This window comes from Boleophthalmus pectinirostris, unplaced genomic scaffold, assembly GCF_026225935.1.
Source record: "Boleophthalmus pectinirostris isolate CB_2022bp ecotype Guang Dong unplaced genomic scaffold, ASM2622593v1 HiC_scaffold_1, whole genome shotgun sequence".
In the NCBI taxonomy this organism is placed as follows: domain Eukaryota; kingdom Metazoa; phylum Chordata; class Actinopteri; order Gobiiformes; family Gobiidae; genus Boleophthalmus; species Boleophthalmus pectinirostris.
The window spans coordinates 28146933-28167405 of record NW_026570970.1 but is presented as its reverse complement, the minus strand read 5'-3'; the positions used below and the strand labels follow the sequence as shown (position 1 = coordinate 28167405).

Genomic DNA, 20473 nt, shown 5'->3' with positions numbered 1-20473 from the left:
CAAGTTAGAAATTTGAGTATCACAACAGCACTACTTGAATCCTGATTGTAAAGCTCTTTGTCTTAAATGCAAAGTGTATATCCGTTTCATACTTACCCCACATCTGATTTTGACTAAGCCTTCTCCTCTGCTCCGTCAGTGCTCTGTGGGCCTGTAATAATCCTTAATTGGTCCCAGATTGTTTTTGAGGTTTGAGTATCGGCGGGCAGAATCTGGTTAACCGCGCCACTTGCTCAGAAACTAAGATTACAGGTTTTTGAATTGGGAAAAGCGGTTTCGAAAAGATCTTTATAGAAGCTACCAGTGCGCTATCAACACAGTCTGCATGCCATATGACCTCTGTATGCATGAAGGGTTTTAGGAAGATTTATCGCTGTTTGAGTGCTTTGATTTGGAATCCCTGGTTTTGTTTCTTATGGTCATATCATTTTTCTCACATACCATGAAGTCTGAGTAGAAGCACAGTGTTGAGAGATGAATCTTTGACTTACAATGTACAAATTGTGCTAATGCAATGTCTGCAAAGTGCACACATGTTAGCCAGATGTTTAATCTTATATCTAGGAATGTGCAAGATACTGAGTTAAGAATACAGCATCAAAATCATACTGAGATTATGGGTCAACTATAAACAAAATAATAACTATACATAAGTAACAGTTACATAACACATACAGTACAAATGAAATTTCTCTGCACTTGTATTGCTTGATATTGGGTATCGACAAATACTTAAAGCCATAGTACCAAATTTGGTGTTGGAACTGAAAAAAGTTGGATCAGTGCATCCCTAATTTATTGTCTATATTAGCTTAGTAGGGTTTATGGAATTATCCCAATGACAATCCATAGAAATCCATCAGAGATTGGATGAAATGTAAATTAATTACAAATATAACTGTTACCTGCATTTTTATAACTGTATTTTTATTTTTTTTGTCATTAACTATGGTATATACACAATATTCAAATTTGGCATAACTCCAAAACAACCATTGCAATATTATGCATTTATTCATGTAATCACTGTTATGTTTCTAGAAAGTGGTTGCTGAAAGAACATGGAAAGCGGTTGCATTGCAGCTGTAGAATTCTTTAGGAATTTCACACAGAGCTGCCAGGTTCTTCTCAGTTTCTGTGGACATTCTGTTACTCAACATATTTTAAGTTTGGCTTTGGCTGGAAGCTTATACAGAGTTGCTTTATTTATTAGTGTGTGTTCTTTTGCCAAAATTAAATTATTGATTGTAATGGTACTGTGTTCTGTATCTCATTAGAAGATAAATTGTTTTCCTTTGAAATTAAGTGAGAAATTTTGAAATATAATACATGTAACACAAACGTTGTACAGTGATTTTTAAATGAATTCTGATTCTGTAAAATGAAGACAATTTAGTCATGGTGGGGTGTATTTGTTGTCCTATGCTAGGGCTGAAAATAACAACTCTTCAGGAAAGGCCCAGTTATGTCTTATTTAAATTTTGCACATTTTCACATTTTAACAATACTTTTCAATTGAGTATCTACGTTCAGTGCTAGTTCTAGTTTCAGTTCTCGTCCTCGTTTCAATAACTATTACCGGTTAGTATTTTGGTAACCCTATTATGAGGCATAGTGGATGATTTGCTTTAGTGACCCCAAAACTAAAAAGCCAAAAGTACAGAATATCGTGTTGCTTTCAAAAGTGTGTCATGGTCAAAGTCTCAAGCATAAAATTGCAAAATCTGTTTCAAACCATTACTCAAATATAGTAGATACCCTTTCTTCACCATTTTCATCATGTGTCCTTGGATTATAGACCTTGGCATATTTGCAGATGTTTCATTACTTTCCCCTCATTTTTATGTCTGCGTGTCCCAGGTGGTACCCGTCCTGTACAAGTTATCATCACCGAATCTGGAAACCAACCCAACTCTCACCCCATCCAGTGGAACGCCCCTGCCTCTGCCCACATCACTCAATATGTCCTCAAGTGGAGAGCTGTGAGTACCACCATTTAAACTCTTTCATATGAACACCAAAATAACTATAGGGACCAAGTCTGGAAAACAACCATGTCTTGAAACAAAAAAATTGAAAGAACTGAAGAAACAGAGTAGTTTCATTGTAATTAGCTCCTCCCTGCAGACAGATATAAGGAAGTACCCACCACCATTCTGACCAGAACTGAGGAAGCAACTTGGATGAGATGAGAAACATATTCAACCAAATAAACTTTGTTCACTTGACAAATTGAATTTCTCCTATGCCAAAAAATGGAAAGATTAAAATGCAGCACTTTCTAAATAAACTTGGATTTTAATATTATATTTATTATCTATTATTTATTATTTTATTTTTACATCATATGCACTCTAGTCATCTGTGTGTTCTAAATGCTTAAGTAAAGTTAGTTTAACTCATTATAACTGTATTAGGCAAAAAAAAAAAACAGAACATTTATGGTGTGTTAGTAATGAAAGCCTATTGCCAATTGTATTTCCAATGTGCCTATGTGTATGTAATTTCAAAGCACATATCAAAGTTGTGCTTATAATTGAAAATTATTCATCTTATGTATCTTCCTGTCTCAAATAGCCATTCATTGTGTTGAACATATGGGTGAACTAACCAGCAACCAGGACCAGGACCCAGTGACAAATATATGACAAGATACAAACTACTGACGCTACATAGTTGAGAATAATTAAAGACATGAAACAATTTTATAACTCTATATATGACAAGGAGCTTAAAATAGCATAAAAATGTACCAGTATTAAACCCTACATAATCAGTTTGCCTTTAATTTCCCGTCTGTAATATTTTTTTTATAGAAAAACAGCCCCAACCCATGGAGGGAGGTGATCATCCCGGGCCATCTGAACTCATACACCATCTCTGGTCTGAAGCCTGGAGTAACGTACGAGGGTCAGCTGATCAGCGTGCTTCGATTCGGACGGCGTGAGGTCACACGATTCGACTTCACCACCACCTACGGGTCATGTGAGTGTCTGATAATCATTATTTCATAGTGTAATTTATTTTAATGGCTGTCAGAAGAAGGTATGGGGGTACATGTGTTTAAATTATTTTTTTTTCAGTCAAATTTTTTTCATTTATGAATTCAATGTACTGGAATTCAGGATAGCAATCTTGAATTCTAGTTTCAAGTGGTTTTCTGATTTCAGTACAAAACTTCAAATTTCATGACATTATTTAGGGGTATAAAGGGTTAAGAAAATTGCACTTACCTCATTGGCCTCATTTTTGGATGTTTTAAAACTATAATTATGATCTAATGCATTTTAATTTGAACTGGCAACATTAAACAGCAAGTAAAACCAAATATGTTATAGCAGTTTTAAAGCAATTTGGAACTGTACTCCAATAGGATAAAATAGTGTTTGCTTTCTTATTTAACTGTTTTCAATGTAAAACTTTCCATTCTAAGTAGTTTGATTATTTGAACATCACTTGCAAGTTGATTTAATTGTTTCAACAACTACATAAAACAGCATGACCCATCTGTAGCAACTTCCTACCCAGTATATATTACATAGCCCTCCCCATGCGTTATATGAGCTATTCTCCCTCGAGTGTCCTGTTCTCAGAGACAGGAAGTATCTGTTCACTATATTTATTTTCCTTTTTGTATTTTTGCCCGTTTAGTGGCCACATCTCATGGAGAGACCTCCCCTCCTCCTCCAGTTGTGGATATTTTGGAGTCCGTCACTGAAATTACCTCCAGCAGTTTCGTCATCTCTTGGGTCTCTGCCTCTGACACAGTTTCTGGGTTCAGAGTGGAATATGAGCTCAATGAACAGGGACAAGGCACTGGGCAGCCAATCGTGTTAGGTAAGGCTGTTGTGACACATGCTTTCAATTAGTAGAATCCTAAGGCATATCATAGTGCCACGATGTGTTGCATAAGTACTATGAATATAAGAAAGAACATAGTGCATTTTATTGTCAGAAAAAAGTTAAAGGTATGTAACTTTTGTAGTGGGGTTTCTGCCACCTGCTTGTCTCCATGGGGATTTAATTGTTTTGCCTGGAATCTTCTGCAGTATGACATTAAACAGAATTTGCATTTAATCAAATACACATGTTTCACTGCTCAAAAAGGCCTTGGAAAAAAAGCCTTCCTGATTAGGGTCTCCTCTCCATGATCTCACTTGTCACTTGTCCTGTTGATGTGACTGTCACCTGCTTGTTTTCCTAGAGATAAATAAGTGTACTGTAACGCTATAACATTAAGCACTAACATCTCCATGGAGACAAACAGGTGATGGACCCTCCTCTAGATAAAAATACATAGTGCACCTTTAAAACACCTGCCCTGTTGTTTAGTGTTCTTTTAGTCTTGGTTTAGTTCTAACTTAGCTCTGTTGTCGTCTTGGTTTAGTCCAGATTTAGCCTTAGTTTCCTCTAGTCACTATTGGGTGTAGTCTTGCATTGGTCCCGTTTTATTTTTGTTGACTATAATAACAATTTTGGCTATATATAGTCAATTGTCTTATATTGTAATTTTGTCTTTCCGTATCAGAACTGCCACGTACAGCCACATCAGTGAACATCAATGAGCTTCTGCCTGGGAGGAAATACACTGTCAATGTCTATGAAGTCACTGACGGAGGAGAAGACAACCTCATCCTCACCACTTCACAAACTACAGGTTAATGGACACACTGTTGTTCATTTATATTTGTATTATGTAATCTTTTTGACATATTTTTGTACCTATAGGCTACTTCAGTCCGTAAATCGTAATTAAACACGATTAAACATCTTTGAAATCATATTTCTGTAGCTCCTGATGCTCCTGTTGACCATGAAGTTGACGAAGTTGGAGAGACCTCTATCGTCATCAGCTGGGATAAGCCTCTTGCTCCTATCACTGGTATGTTATCTCAATAATTGTGAATTAAAAATGAAAGAATAACTGTATTTATTGTATTAAAACTCTGCCACATCAGCTCTCATGTAGTTTAGTTCATATAGAAAAACATATTAAAACAATGACATTGGCTCATCTCCATAGGTTACCGGGTTGTGTACACCCCTTCAGTGGAGGGAGAGAGCACAGAGCTGACCCTCTCTGACACAGTGACCTCTGTCACCCTAAGTGACCTTCGACCCGGTCTGCTGTACAACATCAGTATCTACGCCGTGGAGGGCAGTCTGGAGAGCGAGCCTGTGTTTGTACAGGTCAACACGGCCGGAGAACCACAGCCAGGTAAAAAAAATCAATCAGAGAAAGGTGAAATTATTATTATTATTATTAAAATATGTTAATTTGTTAATTTCTACAAGCATACATAAAGTGTTTATTTATATATAATTGTTTAAGGAATGGTGACTTTTAATAGACACATCATTGAATTAAATTGAATTGTGACATTGTGAAATTGTAGTTATTTTTCTTTTTTCATATTTTTACTTAAAAAAAACCCTGTAGTGTAATGTAGTGCAATGATAAGATATTCAGTGTAAAATGTTAGGAATTTAAAAAATAATTTAGTATTTGGCTACAGCATAATAATATTTTATGAGTTAATGGGAGTCTTACTTACTTACTTACTTACTTACTGAAAATACTAAAATTTATGTACCATCAATTCTTCTTCAAAACTGGGTCACAAAAAAATTATTAGTGATGAAATTAAGTATTACAAACAGGGGAACTTGTACATCATTCTTGGCTTGGTTGAGATGTCTACAGTTTGGCTCTGAATAGGAGAAGATACTGGAGGATGGAAAAGTGAAGTCATTGAGTTCACAGCTGCTCCGTTGGACTTTATGTAAAACTTAAACAGTCTGCCAGGTCCATCTCGCTCCTGGGCCCAACACATGCTACAAATTTAGGTGCATTTGTTTGGACAGTGGGAGAGGGAACCAGGACTTCTGACCCAGTTTAGAGCAGATTGGAGCCATCTTTGGAGAGACAGGAGTTTGTTGTTGCTGCCACTGGCTAATGACCGTCTACAGACTTGATAATAAACAGAAACCAGGGCTGGTGATTGAAGATGTGGGATTCACTGTATTCTGGAGACAATACATTTGAACTAAAATGGGTTGCAAATGTTGTCAGTTTATGGAACAAAATTATAGTGATTATTCCAGACTGTCAAAGGATCTATCAAGTAGTTTTAGTAAAATTGTGCTGGTGTTAAATATGTTGTCATTGGAGTGATATTCCTTTGAAGTTTGTCATTTAATGAACCAGAATTCAAAGCAGGTTGTCTTGTGATTTTTAGTTTTGCAATGTTTATGCATAGAGTGCTAACTATGGGTAATGAACAATTAGATAAAACCACATTTTTAAGATACACCAATAAATGACATTTTTATTTGGTTCGGAAAAATCAATTCACCATTATCTGGTAAAAATAATAAGTATTTATTAAAGCTTTGAAAATTTGCATCCGTTATAAAATATTTCTATTAGCAGCAAAAATGTATTCAGCTTTTCCAGTACCTGTTAGTATCAAATCAGTCATTGTTTTTAGTAATTAACAAAGCAATTCTCATTCAGTACCATTGTTATTACAGTTTTTATTTAATGGAGATGTGGGGAATCAATATAGGAAGACTTTGATCATATAATTCTCTTATTTCTTTCAGATGAAGTAGAATCTCCTACTGACCTGCAGTTCTTCGAGGTGTCCGATAAGAAAATAGTTCTGACCTGGACAGGCCCAGCTGTGGATGTTTCTGGGTACAGGGTGACCGTTGTCCCTGTGGATGAGTCTGGGACCCCCCAAACAGAGATGACCCTCCCTGTGAGCCAAAACTCCTACATCGAAGTCACTCACCTTGAACCAGGAACGAACTATCGCTTCAACGTCTACTCTATCAACAATGGAGAGGAGAGTGTGCCCCTGGTTGGAGAGCAGCTGACCAGTAAGTACAAACGCTAAAGATCTAGGACCAGAGGAGGTAGAGTAGCCAAACCTGTAAAAGAAATGTATTTAGTAAAAAGTACTACTTTTAAGACCAATTTTAAGAGCAGCTGTCTGGAATGCATACATGAACTGAATAAACTAAATTAAGTCAAAGTATTGCTACACTGTACAAAAGTATGGCATCTGAAAGAAGAGGTACAATTTCATTAAAAGGTTTCTCAAGTAAATGTAACTGTGTACTACCCACCTATGCCTAAAATATGCTAAAATACTATTTAATCAAAATCTCTTCCATTTCTAACTGCATTTTTTTAATGTTTAGAGCCAGATGCCCCGACAGACATCCACTTCATGAACGTCACAGAGGACAGTGCTGTGATTCTGTGGTACGCACCTCGAGCCAAAGTCACCGGGTACCGCTTGTTCCTCACGGTCGAAGGTTCCACTCCCAAACAGCTCAAACTCCCAGCTCGCCTCACCCAGTACACCCTGCTCAACCTGAAGCCAGATACAGAGTACACGGCCACACTGCACTCAGAGATAGATAATACTCTGAGTGAGGGAGAGTCTGCTGTCTTTACCACCAGTGAGTGCTATTTACTCATATTTATTTATTTGCTGTGCATTATGCTTAAATCTAAGAAGTATGTAATTAATTTAGGTTATACTGAAAGAAACTTGACTGCAACCATACATTAACAAACTGAAATGCCTTATACTTTGCTGTATTGTAGGATATTATAAAATGAAAATAAAATGATTCATATGGACTTGAGTCTATATTGCCATGATGTCGAATATGAAAGTTAATGCATTTGTGCTGTGTGTTTGTAGCTCCTCCAATGGGTAACGCCCCTCAGTTCAACACAGATGTAACTGACACCTCCATCGTTGTCTCCTGGACTCCTATTCCACGCATCGGATACAAGGTACTACATTAGAACCCTGCAGTCCCGTGGGCCTCCTGCAGAACCCATGGGACCCGACACAAAACTACACTACTACTACACACTACTCGGGAGCGGGTGGGTGGGATGGTAAACTGCAGTCCTTCAAACTAAATATAGTGTAAAGTAAAATATACAAATGATGAATGTTTGTCTATCATGCATAATTTGTGATGGATATTTTATTTGGCATTAATACAAACATTTTAAGCAGCCTAAATTTGCGTAAGTGGTCTATTCTCGGCCACATTTTAGACAGTTCCTTTCCGCTTCTTTGTGTTTAATAGAGCTTATGAAAGCGAATGTCCCCATCTTGCAGGACTGGGCAAGTGGGAGCGGGACAAAATATCACTGAAAATTCTTAGGCATGACTTAGGCACTTAATAACACAGTAAATCTAACAGTAGTACATTTTGAGTAGAACAAGATCACCCATTAGGAGCTTGAAGGATCAAGCAAAGTATGAGTCAGGGTTAGTTTACACCTTAGGGTATAGCTCAATGGCCTTAACTAATAACAGATACTCCCCACTGTAAACAACAAGGGTGTATTAGCTCCTACATTCAGATATATATATACAAATATATGGCTAGAACTGAAGAAGCTGCTTGAAATGCTTGGAATATTGGTGAAATGTCTTCACTCCCAAAATTTCTGTCTAGTTTCATTTTCTTTTGTGATGGAACCTACTGGGATGACTGAGGGGTTACACAGACACTGGAAACATGTGTAAAATAATAGTTAACATGGAGAAGGCTGTAAGTATATTTGTATAAGTAAGAGTAACACGTTTTTAAAAAAAAAAGCCTAGTTACATTTGCCTAGCTTCATAGTTGAGAGGTTTAGTCAACAGTTTTAGCTTAGCTGTCTTGTTTGAGTAAAAGGCCCCTTCGCTGTAGAGTACCATGAAATCTTTAGTCCTCAGTTCTGATTGGATAGAATATGTCGCACTGACGATGGGAATGTTCTGGATTTCCTCATGTTCCTGGGAAAACTTTGACCTTTGATCTTTACCTTTTGCACCCTAAGCAATCTCATTCCTCTCTCATTCTATGGCTCTGCCTCTCTTCCCTCTACCTTTTCTCCTATTTCTCCCTTTTTCTTTTTCCTCCATCCCTCCCTTTCTACACCCTCTATCTCTCTTCTCCCTCCTTTCTCTCGTTTACTCCCCCATTGTGATCTCTAACCTTATCACGGGTCTCTCACCTCCCACTGTCTTCTCATTTCCCTTTCTCTCTTTCTCTCTGCTTATCTCTCACACCTGTTTTGTAAACTTCCCTGTCTTTCTCCATCTTTTTCTCTGTCCACTCCATGCCTCTTTCTCTCCCTACATCCATTCTTCTCTATTTCTTTTATTTCCCTCTTTCTTCTTCCCTTTCTACCACTTTTTATTTTTCTTAATTTCTTTCTCCCCCCTTCCTCCTTCCATCCCTCCATTACTTTCGCTTTATTTTCCTACCTCACGTTTTCCCGCTTCTCTCTCTCAGTATCTTTCCTTTCTCCTTCAACACCCTCCATACACATCCTTACACCTCCCTCTCTCTTTCCCTCTCTCCCTCTCTCCTGTCTAAATGTTTGTTGCACTTTCATACTTCAGTTGACGGTGCGCCCCAGTCAGGGAGGAGAGGCTCCACGGGACGTGACCTCTGACTCAGGAAGTATCTACATTTCCGGTCTGACCCCTGGAGTGGAGTACACCTACAGCGTTCAGCCAGTATTAAACGGACAGGAACAAGGCACCCCCATCACAAAAAGAGTGGTTACACGTAAGAACAAATAAGTTTATACTACTAAAATATTTTTAATGCACATATCATTATATTTTACCCAATACTGATACTGTTAGTGTTTTTATCTTCAGCTCTGTCTCCCCCCACTGATTTGAACCTGAAGTCTAATCCAGGGTCAGGAGAGGTCACTGTGCAATGGACCAGCACTGATGCACCAGGTATGGACTACATTTAACAAAACACTATCGCAACAAGATAGATTCATCTTTCATATCAAATATCAAATAGTGTGCACCTTTTGTTTGAAATTGTCTTCAGGTTTGTGGATAGATGCAGCAAATTTTTATTTTTATTTTCTAGGAAAGAATGAATTAAAGAAATTCCCATATCAGAACAACATGTACCTAATAGACCTTTTATACCTCACCGATTTGGTGAGGTATAAAAGGTCATTTCAAAACATTTCATCATTTCACTCAGTGACACTGAGCAAAATGGTTAAGAAAACTTGAACTAATATATGAAAGTATTTTTGCACAACCAAAGTGCACAGTAGAAAATGTTATTTATTAACTATTAATTTTACCGATTTTATTATTTTTAACTCTGCTCAAAGACATAACCGGCTACAGAGTGATGTGCACTCCCACAAACAGCCAGCAGGGAAACAGCATAGAGGAGTTTGTTAAGGCTGGGCAGACTTCATGCACTTTGGATAACCTCAGTCCAGGCATCGAGTACAACATCAGCGTGGTCACTGTGAAAGGCGATATGGAGAGCACCCCCATCTACACCACTGTTACGCCCGGTGAGTCACAGAACATGTCTATGGGATTGTAAACACTTTGACAGTAGGAACTGTAAAATAAAATGAAGTCAGTCTAGGAAAGTAGTGTTTTTTGAAGAGGTAAGCTATAAATTATTCCTTTGTGGGCATCAGTTTAGTTTGGAGTTATTATAAGAATTATGTTTGGTAAGTATAAAGGGTTATATAATTGTCAATTTGAATAACATACATTGAAGTCTAAACCACAGCTAACTAACTTTCAGTATTTATTTTAGTAACAACTTTCTTTGTTGTGTTAACATTTTATACACAACAAAAGTAGGATTATACATTTGTGATTTTCAAATGGTGGACCGAGTTTTAACCTTGGGAAATGGGCTAAATGCAACCATGTATTTAAGGTTGTAGTAACCAATAAATAAATAAATAAATAAATAAATAAATAAATAAATAAATAATGAAATTAAAAGTGAAATACAAAAATATGTTGATTAACCTTGAAACTGGAACCATTTGAGAATCAATGGGCTAGAGTGCTAAGCTAATGCTACCCTAGATATATATGTTTATAGTCATCAATGGTTGTAATCTATTGACTGACTAATTGATTTTATGTACTGGGGAAGGCATTCGTTCTTCCAATAGTGTGGCATATTGTTGCATGCTACTGGAAGTTTTAATGCTCATTCTAACTCTTGCGTCTCCTCCTCTTTCTCTACTTTTTCTGTATGTTTTGTCATTTTTACCCCTAACCAGAAATCCCACAGTTGACAGACCTGACTTTTGATGATGTTGGGGATACGACCATTAGCCTGCGCTGGTCCCCTCACAACACTACAGCTATCACTGGTTATAAAATTACAGTGGTAGCAGCTGGAGAGAGTGTGCCCATATTTGAGGATATGGTTCAGCCCAGTACTGGCTTTTACACGGTCTATGGACTGGAGCCTGGTATTGACTATGACATCAGTGTGATCACTATGACTGAGCACGGAGAGAGTGAGCCCACAACGCTGACTCAACATACATGTAAGTAACACTAGTTTACATTGTTTATATATTTAAATGATAATGCAAATATTATATTTTCTGAAAAATGGTGGGTTGAGTATTGACTAAATGCAATAAAACTAAATGCAATAAATAGATAAAATAAAAACTTAAGAAATTTAGGAGAGTATTTTATTCAGCAAAATAAATGCTAAGTGAGTATTTTGTAGTTTATAAACAATTCAACAGTTCAAGAAGATACATTATCTCACATTAAACATTATAAGACATGCTACTATGTACAGTTAGACAATGACTAAATTATGATGTCCACAATGTATGTATGTATATATATGTGTGTATATATATATATATATATATATATGATATTAGTGCATTTTCAACACTTAACATAACACATAAATATGTTGTAAATAATAGATAATAAAAATCATGTTGAAAACATTTATTACTACAATGAAGTTTTGAACTTTTAGAGTGAGGAAAAGGCTACATGGTGGAAACAAAGCGTAATCCTTCAAACCCCATTTTAAGTAAAGAAAGTATTATCCCTTAAGTACTTTTACAATTTGATTTCCTTAATAACTAGCTGTGTGAGAAAGCCCTTATAGGTTACATAATCAAATCTGCTCCATATTAACTCTGAGCTGATCTCTTAATCACTGCCCATTAAGCTTGTTGTTGTAATTGTCCGTCATGCTGCGTTGTCGGTTTAACCATTTAGTTCTGTGTGTCTCCACGTGTGCAACATCTGGTTTTAGTTCGAGCGTTTTATCATAGCAAGGCTCATTTTTCTCCCTGGTGTATTCTCTGCTTGTTCCCTACTTGTAAAGATGACAATAAAACTTAAAACATAAATCTTATCTGACAAATAATACATCCTCTTTCTTATGAGTTAGCTACATGAAGGTTCATCTGATACATTCAGAAACTAATTTACTATTTAGATTTAATTTTATTATATTAAATTGCAATTTTAATCAATGTTTTGATATTTTTTCTATAGCTGTACCAGCTCCGACTGATTTGACTTTTGGACAATCTGGACCAAATACAATTCACGTCTCATGGGTTGCTCCTCATGTGCCAAATAGTGCAGACATCAATAGCTACTTGATCAGGTATGGTCGGGTTTATAATATATATTTTTCAATTGTATTATGGTATTTTTTTTTTTTATTTGAATTTAATTTTGTTAGCTTACTTGGTTAGTTTAGATAATATCATAATTTTCTTTCATTTTATTTTCTAACTATTTTAGATAACTATGCTCAATAAATATACCTTTAATTCTTTGTTTCAAGGTATCACCCCATTGACGATGAAGATGACAACACAGAGACCAGTGTTGGGGGTGATGAGAATAGTGTAGTGCTGAAGCGTAAGTACTAGTCTTAAAAAAACACTGTCTACTTGATTTGGCTTCTCTGAATGAGGAGTATATAATGTTATTTTATGTGTTTGTGGTTTTCTACAGATTTGCTGCCAAACACAGAGTATCTGGTCAGTGTGGTGTGTGTCTATGAGCAAAGAGAGAGCTCACCTGTTGTCGGCACCATGAAAACAGGTAAGGCTTGAATTCTACATTAATTATAATAAATCAGCTAATCCATTTTGCAATTGTAAACTCTATTTAAATTGATATAAATACGAAATATGTTACAGTTTTAATTATAATTGTGAAAGCATAACATCTTGGCGTTTTTATTTTATGGTACCACTTGTATACTTAAGGAATGTTTACTTGTTTTTATGTTTCATCGGTTGCCAATTTACCATGAGAAAGTAGATATATTATTTATAGAAGTAGAAACTAAAGTAAATATGTTTTAGCAGTCTGAATATCAAATGCAAATGTTTTACTTTGCTTGAATTACATGTTACTTCTCTCTTCAGCCTTGGACTCCCCTGCGGGTCTGCGTTTCTCTGAGATCTACACCACCTCCTTCACCATCCATTGGCTGCCCCCTCAGAGCAGGATCACAGGCTACAGAATCCGCTACCAAATGTCCACCGGAGGGCGCACAAAGGAGGAGAGATTGCCCCCATCTCGAAACCACTTTACCATCACTGGACTGGCCCCAGACACTGAATACATCGTCAACATCACTGCAGTCAATGGAATACGGGAGAGCATTCCTATTAGTGGAAAGCAAAAGACAAGTAAGCACTTGTAAATAATTTGTTGTCTTGTACCCCATTTTACATTTTAATTCTACAACAGGCGCATCATCTGAATAGATTGTAATAGAAAATAATGACTAAACTCAGTATTTTGACTAGAAATAAATGCAGATATGTTAAATAACCTCTGTGAAACAAGATAAAATATGGCAAATATATCAATCTCCTCTCTTTCTCTGCAGTTTCTGATGCTCCCACAGACCTGACAGTTTTGGATTCCACTCCTACAAGCATTACTGTGCGCTGGGACGCCCCTCCTGTCACTGTGCGGTACTACAGGATCACACATGGAGAGACTGGTAAGGGTTTTCTGACAAAACGTCAAAATAACTGTAACGAGGAATAAAATGCACCCAGCACTCAATTGACTAAACCATTATCAGACATGGCCCAACTCAGTACATAGAGAGCAAACTTGTTTACATTGTATTTTGTTTTGCAGGTGGCCACAGTAACCCCAAAGAGTTCACTGTTTCTGGTTCTCAGTCCACGGCCACCATCAGTAATCTGAACCCAGGTACTGACTACACCATCACTGTGTACGCTGTGACAGGAAGAGGAGACAGCCCCGCCTCCTCCACTCCCATCTATGTCACGCACAAAACAGGTACACGCAATAATAATAACCTCCGCTTGACATGAAGAAACTTGTGTGTGCCTAAATATGTACTTACTCTACTGAGACTGGTTCTCCCTTTTTTATTTGTAATGTTTTATTGAATTATACTTGCTAAATTGTAAACCAGTAGTGACTATTCTTTTTGTACGTTTGCTATGGAAATTATTAGACAATTCTTTACTTCTATTTGAGTATTACAAGTAGTACAATTTGATATTAATAGTTGTATGATACTGTATTTTGTAGGTGTTGACTCTCCCTCAGACATGGAAGTGAAGGAAGTGAATGACAACAGTGTAACAGTCAGGTGGAGTCCAGCCCAGGGGCCCATCAAGGGATACAGAGTTACAGGGGTTCCACGAAACGGACAAGGCCCCAGCTTTACTGAAGTGGTTGCTCCAGGTCGGTTGTCACAATACTAAAATTTCAAACATGATTTCAATACTAAGGAATAAACTCGATAAAAATAAATAAAATAAAATAAAATAAATAAACAACATCAAATAACAGTACTTCCATCATGTGGTCCTATATCTATGTGATCCCCCATTTAGTATTGATTAGTATCTGATTTTCACTACTTTTGACTACTTTTGGAAAACTGAAACAACAGCTTTATTTAGTTTTTTTGTAATTTAAGTCTGTTCTTCTATTTTTATGTGTGATGGTAATTGTAAAAGAAAATAATGTCTGACCTGAACAATTTATTAAATTGAAATACACATCTCAATTTTCTTGTGTTGTCTTTTTTTGTAGACCAAACAGAGATTACCTTCCATGGCCTGATGCCTTCTTCAGAGTATGTTGTGAGTGTGTCTGCCCTGGGACAAGATGGTGAAAGCTCCCCTGTGGTGGTGAATGCTTTAACTGGTGAGTTTAATTAAACTGTATTATATTATTTACAAAAATGTTCAAAGTAGTTGGATTGGGATTGGAATTAAAGTTTAGTCACTGGCCCTGTTTATAGTATCCTATTTATTTGACGCCTAAATAACACATATAAGCAAATAAAACTACCAAATAATTATAGAGTGAAGATTTTACATTTGTTATTTAGTAATCTGGACAATGTTTTTGAAATTAAGACGTTTTGGTTGCTATCTGAAAGCGTCATTTAGTGACTGTCCCTTTCTATTATATTTTTTTGTATTTTTAGAGCTTGATCGTCCCAAAGATTTGAGCTTCTCCGATGTGGACTCCACCTCCCTGCGCATCTCTTGGGACAGTCCGGAGGGCATTGTCACCTCCTATAGAATCCTTTACGCCAGTTCAGAGGAAGGGGAGAGAGAGCTGTACCCCGCCCCCAGAGGAGATGCTGAGTCTGCTGTCATCTATGGACTTCAGCCCGGCACTGAGTACACAGTCAAAGTCATCGCGTTGCATGATGATACAGAGAGCACACCTGTGATTGGAGTGCAGGCTACACGTATGTGAAATTTAAATGGTCCAACTTATGTTATAGTTTAGTGTAAACAACTTTGGTCCTGTTTTAGTCTGAGTATACTTTTCACCTGATCATAGGACTGGTTTATTCAAAGTTCTGTCCTGATTTAGTCCTTGGTTTATTCATGGTTTAGTCCTAATTTTCTTCCTGGTTTTTATTTTAGTCTTTACATTACTTACTGTTTCAAATTGGTTTTAGACATTTTGGTTACAGTTATTTTTGTAATGTATTAAAACAAACTGAGCTGTTTTAACCCTGGTTTAGATTAGATTTAATACTGGTAAAATCAGTTAATCCTACTCTAGTTGGTTCTATGTTTAGTCCCATTATAGCTAGGTATTAATTTTAGACCCCAGTTTAAACCTGTCGTAGTCCAGCTCAAATCATTAATACAAAAAAAATAAAAATGTATAATTTCTTTACTCCTATACAGCCATCTCTCCTCCCACCAACCTCCAGTTCTCCCAAGTGGGACCCACCTCTTTCACCATTAGCTGGTCTGGGACAGGACAGGAGAACAGGCTCGGGGGAGTGACCAGACTGACCGGGTACCGTGTGGTGGTCAACCCGAAAAACAAGAACGGACCCACCAAAGAGCTGAATCTAGCCCCCGATACTACACAGGCTCACATCTCTGGACTCATGGTAAGGAAGAAAACACTATACTATACTATACCTTAAAGAATGAGCAAATCTAATCTGTGGTTCATTTATTATATTAATGATACTAATTTGTGTCATTATTTTTGTCATTATTATAGATCGCAACTACATATGATGTCCATGTTTACGCTCTGAAAGACTCCCTGACCAGCCGAGCAGTCCAAGGAGAGGTCACCACTGTGGAGAGTGAGTTTTTACAATCATTTGGTTCCAAAGATTCTAAATATTCTTAATCAACATCTTGCATATTCATTGGTACTTGATTAACAAAGCATGCATACAGATACTTTGGTTCTAACTGTGTTCGAAATAGCATAACACTAAGCTCAAGTAGCACATGAGAACATAAAACTTACAATACTAATTGTACTATTGCAAAATACTCAGATCTAAAATAATGTATGAAATAATCCAGTTAACATTATTTTTTAATTTATAAATTGACTGAACATTTTTAAATGTGTACAGTCTTTTGCATTGTTACTTTTCAGCATTAAACTTTTAAGCTGAACTACTTTTTTAAAATTCTAGATACACTATAGACCTTGATGTAGTGCTCTTATAACAATGCATTATAGCAAAAATAAACATATAGCATTTACTTGTCTTGTGTTAACCCTAATATAGTATCTATTTTTAACTTGCTTTATTTCTCCAGACATCAGCCCTCCCCGTCGTCTGCGTATCTCTGATGTTAACGACTCTGCCATCACCCTGACCTGGCGCTCCAAAACAGAAACCATCTCCGGATTCTTCATCGAGGTCACTCCAATCTCCACTTCTTCGTTTTCTCCCATCCAGAAGACCATCGGAGCGGACTCACGGTCATACAGCATCACTGGTATGGCTACACAGATCAGCTATTTAGCATAAGTCTTACTTTTTCCTTAAAACTAAATTCCAGACAAATAATTTACATTTGTTTCATTTGCTGAATATCCTGCTTGTGTAATTATTATTTAGTCTCTTTAAGGAATTGGAGAATATGGAGTTAAAATTGTTAATTTAACTATTTGAATTCCCTCACTTTCAGGTCTTGAGCCTGGGACGGCTTACAAGATCAACATCTACACACTAAAAGGAAATGGACGCAGTGCTCCTCTAACACTGACAGCCACCACAGGTAAGAATGCACTTTTTATGTATCCTATTACTTATACTGTGATTCCTAACTCTTTAATGGGGACCCAATAGTGGACAGTGGTTGAAATGTTGAAAAATAATCATCATCATCTTATCAAATTAGTTGAACATTTGATTACATGGATTCTTTTAGATATATCACAAAATACACAGTCCAACACATTTCACAGAAAAATTGGAAAGCAAACTGTCTTTCTAAGGAATGGGATCCACATACTTGACTTTTTATGTTTTGAAGATACATATATTTTCTATACACTATGAGAAATATTATATTTTAGTTACATAAATAATTATGGAGTATAATAAACTGACACAATACAAAATAGTATTTAGTGTTTAGTGTTTTTTTTATTGCAATACTGTCTTTTCTCGTGCAGCTAAACCAGTTGTGATCCCACCCACGGACATTCGCTTCATCTCCTTGAACCCCACCAGTATCTCCTTCACCTGGGAGCCGTCCCGGAGTCCAGGGGTCACCGGGTACTATGTGACCTACGAGGAGGTCGGAGGACTGCCCCGAGAACTCACCCCCCGCCCACATGAGGGGCAGAGCTATGCCACTATCAATGGTGAGTTTGCATTATGAAACTAATAGCAACTGACAAAGCAAATAACTGGGTGATCATAGTGAAATGCAGTTTATTGTGAGTGGGTACATCTACATGACCAGTAAAGATAAACAGATTTTTGGTGTGTTTACATGCACAAAAGAAATCAAATTATCAAAAACACCTGGAGACATTTCAACAATCTGATTACTCTAGAAATCAGATAATGAACAGTTTTTGGTATAGTCCGATTAAATGAATAAAATGCAGTTTAGCTTCTCACTGTAGCATCAATAGAAATATAAAATTATTACAAATCAGTCATTTTCATTAATTTGTACATTTTGTAATCTTTCGCCATAGGGCTGAAACCTGGTACTTCCTACGTCATCAAGATTGTTGCTCTGCAGAATTCTTTGAGAAGTTCACCTCTTGAGGGCAAAGCCAAAACCCGTAAGTACATTATCCCTGTCAAAAGTTTTGCAAATTTTATTTTATTTCTCTTCTTTTTTTTTTCTTTTCTTTTACATCTTCTTGAAATCAAATCTCTTTAAAACTGATCATGTGATTGTTTGTCATCCAATCAGAGCCTGCCCCAGATCAGGTGCTTGTTCCTGAACTACCTCAACTTCCTGTTCCTCACCGACCCACCAGTGACATCCTGGACGTCCCAGAGACCTTCAACGAAAAACTGTAAGAGTTAGGAAAATAAAATGCATTATAAATTGTTGTAAAAATGATAACTAAAGGTAGGATTTAGTTTAGGGACTACATTATATTGACTAACTAGTATAATTATGCATAGTAAGTGCATTACATCTTTTTAAAATATTTGTGATGTTTTGTTTTGTCTATGGATATATTTTACAAGACTAAAGTGTAGTCAACATTTATTCTTATTCTTGCAGAAGTTTTGACTCCAACCATGTGCATTTGGCCGGCACCAGTGGACAAAGTCAGCCAGGCCAGCAGGGGCAGCACATTTACACAGAGTATCAGAGTCTTGGACCAAACACTGGAATTAATGGACTTTTTAATGGGCCCAAAGAGGGACAGAGACCAACATTCAGAGAGCCACTCGTCTATATCCCCATGCCTGGGCCTGATGGCAACAGAGTACCACTGGTCAAGGTAAGTTAGCCTTTATAATATGGGCTTGATAGGTTTATAACTGCAACTGTGAAGTTACTGAATTCATATATTTAAGGTGCAAATAGTGTTACGGTAGTTTCCCTTAAATACCTTAAAACTTATGAGAGTATCAGTTAGTACTAGCTGTTAATAGTGTTTTATAGTTTTTAATCAGTATATTAACTTTTTTAATGTATTTTATTTTAGTAGTAAGGGGTTTGTCAAGATTTCCTGTCACAAAATCTCATGTGGAGAAAATGTTATTATTCAATCTATTTATTATAATTTATTGTCCCCTATTATAATGTACTGTCCCCTAGAAGCAATAGCACAGTAGATGGGGTTACTATAATGACTTTCTATTCTATATTATGAATTGACTTTGTTTGAAGTTGCTCAAGTCAGATCTTCATCACTCAGTTTATATAGTATGGTAGTAAAATATCAGTAACATTTGGTTTGACATTATTTTAAATGAATGTTCATTGTTTTTCATTAGGTGAGCGACGGCCCACTGCCCGGCCTTGCGTTTGGATTCCCTGATAATGAAACCGAAATTCCCCAAGAAGCTCAGACCATCACCACCCTGTCCTGGCAGCCCATCCCCCACACCACCGAATATGAGGTGTCCTGTAACCCCCTCACTCACCTGGAGGAGAGGGGCTTCCAGGTAAAACATGTGCTAGTGCATAATAATTAAAAGTATGTAACAATATTCCAATTTCAAGATTCAGTAATATCTCAGTTTGAATGGGCGCTATCACCAAATCACAAAGGTTGCAGTTTTTTGAGTATCATAATTTCCTTTAATAAATTCTGTCTTATTTTGCAAAAAAAACCTGCTAACCATAGTTTAGATCTGTTCAAACAATGTGCTGAAATACTTGTGATCCTTTTATAGTTTATTAGTTTGTTAATTTGTAGGCCTTTTTCAGTCTTTTTGTCAATAACGTGTTTATGTGTCTAAACTGTGAACTGTGAAATCACCATAGCGGTGCTTGTCACAATTTGATATTACAACCTAAATCGTGCTGCCTTTCTCATGCCATATTTTTTCTTCCAGATGCGACTTCCTGGTACCTCAAACAGTGCTACTCTGATTGGTCTGACCTCTGGAGCGTCCTATAATGTTGTGGTGGAAGCCATGAAGGGCGGAGCTAAAGAGAAGGTCCTGGAGGAAGTAGTAACCGTTGGCAATGCAGGTACTACTTTAATGTTAATGCTCTTGTACTTTTCTAAACATATCTGAAATTTTCAATGTGACCAAACAGTAAATAAATGACTAATGATACCTTGTTAAAAAAAGAGTGATTTGGAAATATTTGAAAAGTGTTTACATCTAACAAATATTACCTGCTTAATCTCATATAGGTCCA

General features: G+C 36.8%; 1 protein-coding gene across 1 annotated transcript in view; it reads left to right on the top strand.

The window, feature by feature from the left end:
• Positions 1-20473, top strand: part of fn1a (fibronectin 1a) — a 40072-nt gene that overhangs the window by 16132 nt on the left and 3467 nt on the right. Inside the window, exons 13-44 of the mRNA XM_020920361.2 lie at positions 1861-1982; positions 2817-2985; positions 3652-3837; positions 4529-4657; positions 4793-4882; positions 5024-5218; positions 6607-6885; positions 7210-7473; positions 7722-7816; positions 9432-9600; positions 9696-9782; positions 10181-10372; positions 11108-11380; positions 12369-12483; positions 12667-12743; positions 12840-12929; positions 13259-13525; positions 13729-13845; positions 13989-14153; positions 14412-14567; positions 14922-15035; positions 15322-15591; positions 16043-16254; positions 16371-16458; positions 16931-17113; positions 17306-17395; positions 17796-17987; positions 18330-18419; positions 18554-18659; positions 18875-19097; positions 19597-19767; positions 20161-20299. Of these exons, the coding sequence (XP_020776020.2) occupies positions 1861-1982; positions 2817-2985; positions 3652-3837; positions 4529-4657; positions 4793-4882; positions 5024-5218; positions 6607-6885; positions 7210-7473; positions 7722-7816; positions 9432-9600; positions 9696-9782; positions 10181-10372; positions 11108-11380; positions 12369-12483; positions 12667-12743; positions 12840-12929; positions 13259-13525; positions 13729-13845; positions 13989-14153; positions 14412-14567; positions 14922-15035; positions 15322-15591; positions 16043-16254; positions 16371-16458; positions 16931-17113; positions 17306-17395; positions 17796-17987; positions 18330-18419; positions 18554-18659; positions 18875-19097; positions 19597-19767; positions 20161-20299 (5115 nt within the window). The remainder of the gene's footprint in view (positions 1-1860; positions 1983-2816; positions 2986-3651; positions 3838-4528; positions 4658-4792; positions 4883-5023; positions 5219-6606; positions 6886-7209; positions 7474-7721; positions 7817-9431; positions 9601-9695; positions 9783-10180; positions 10373-11107; positions 11381-12368; positions 12484-12666; positions 12744-12839; positions 12930-13258; positions 13526-13728; positions 13846-13988; positions 14154-14411; positions 14568-14921; positions 15036-15321; positions 15592-16042; positions 16255-16370; positions 16459-16930; positions 17114-17305; positions 17396-17795; positions 17988-18329; positions 18420-18553; positions 18660-18874; positions 19098-19596; positions 19768-20160; positions 20300-20473) is intronic.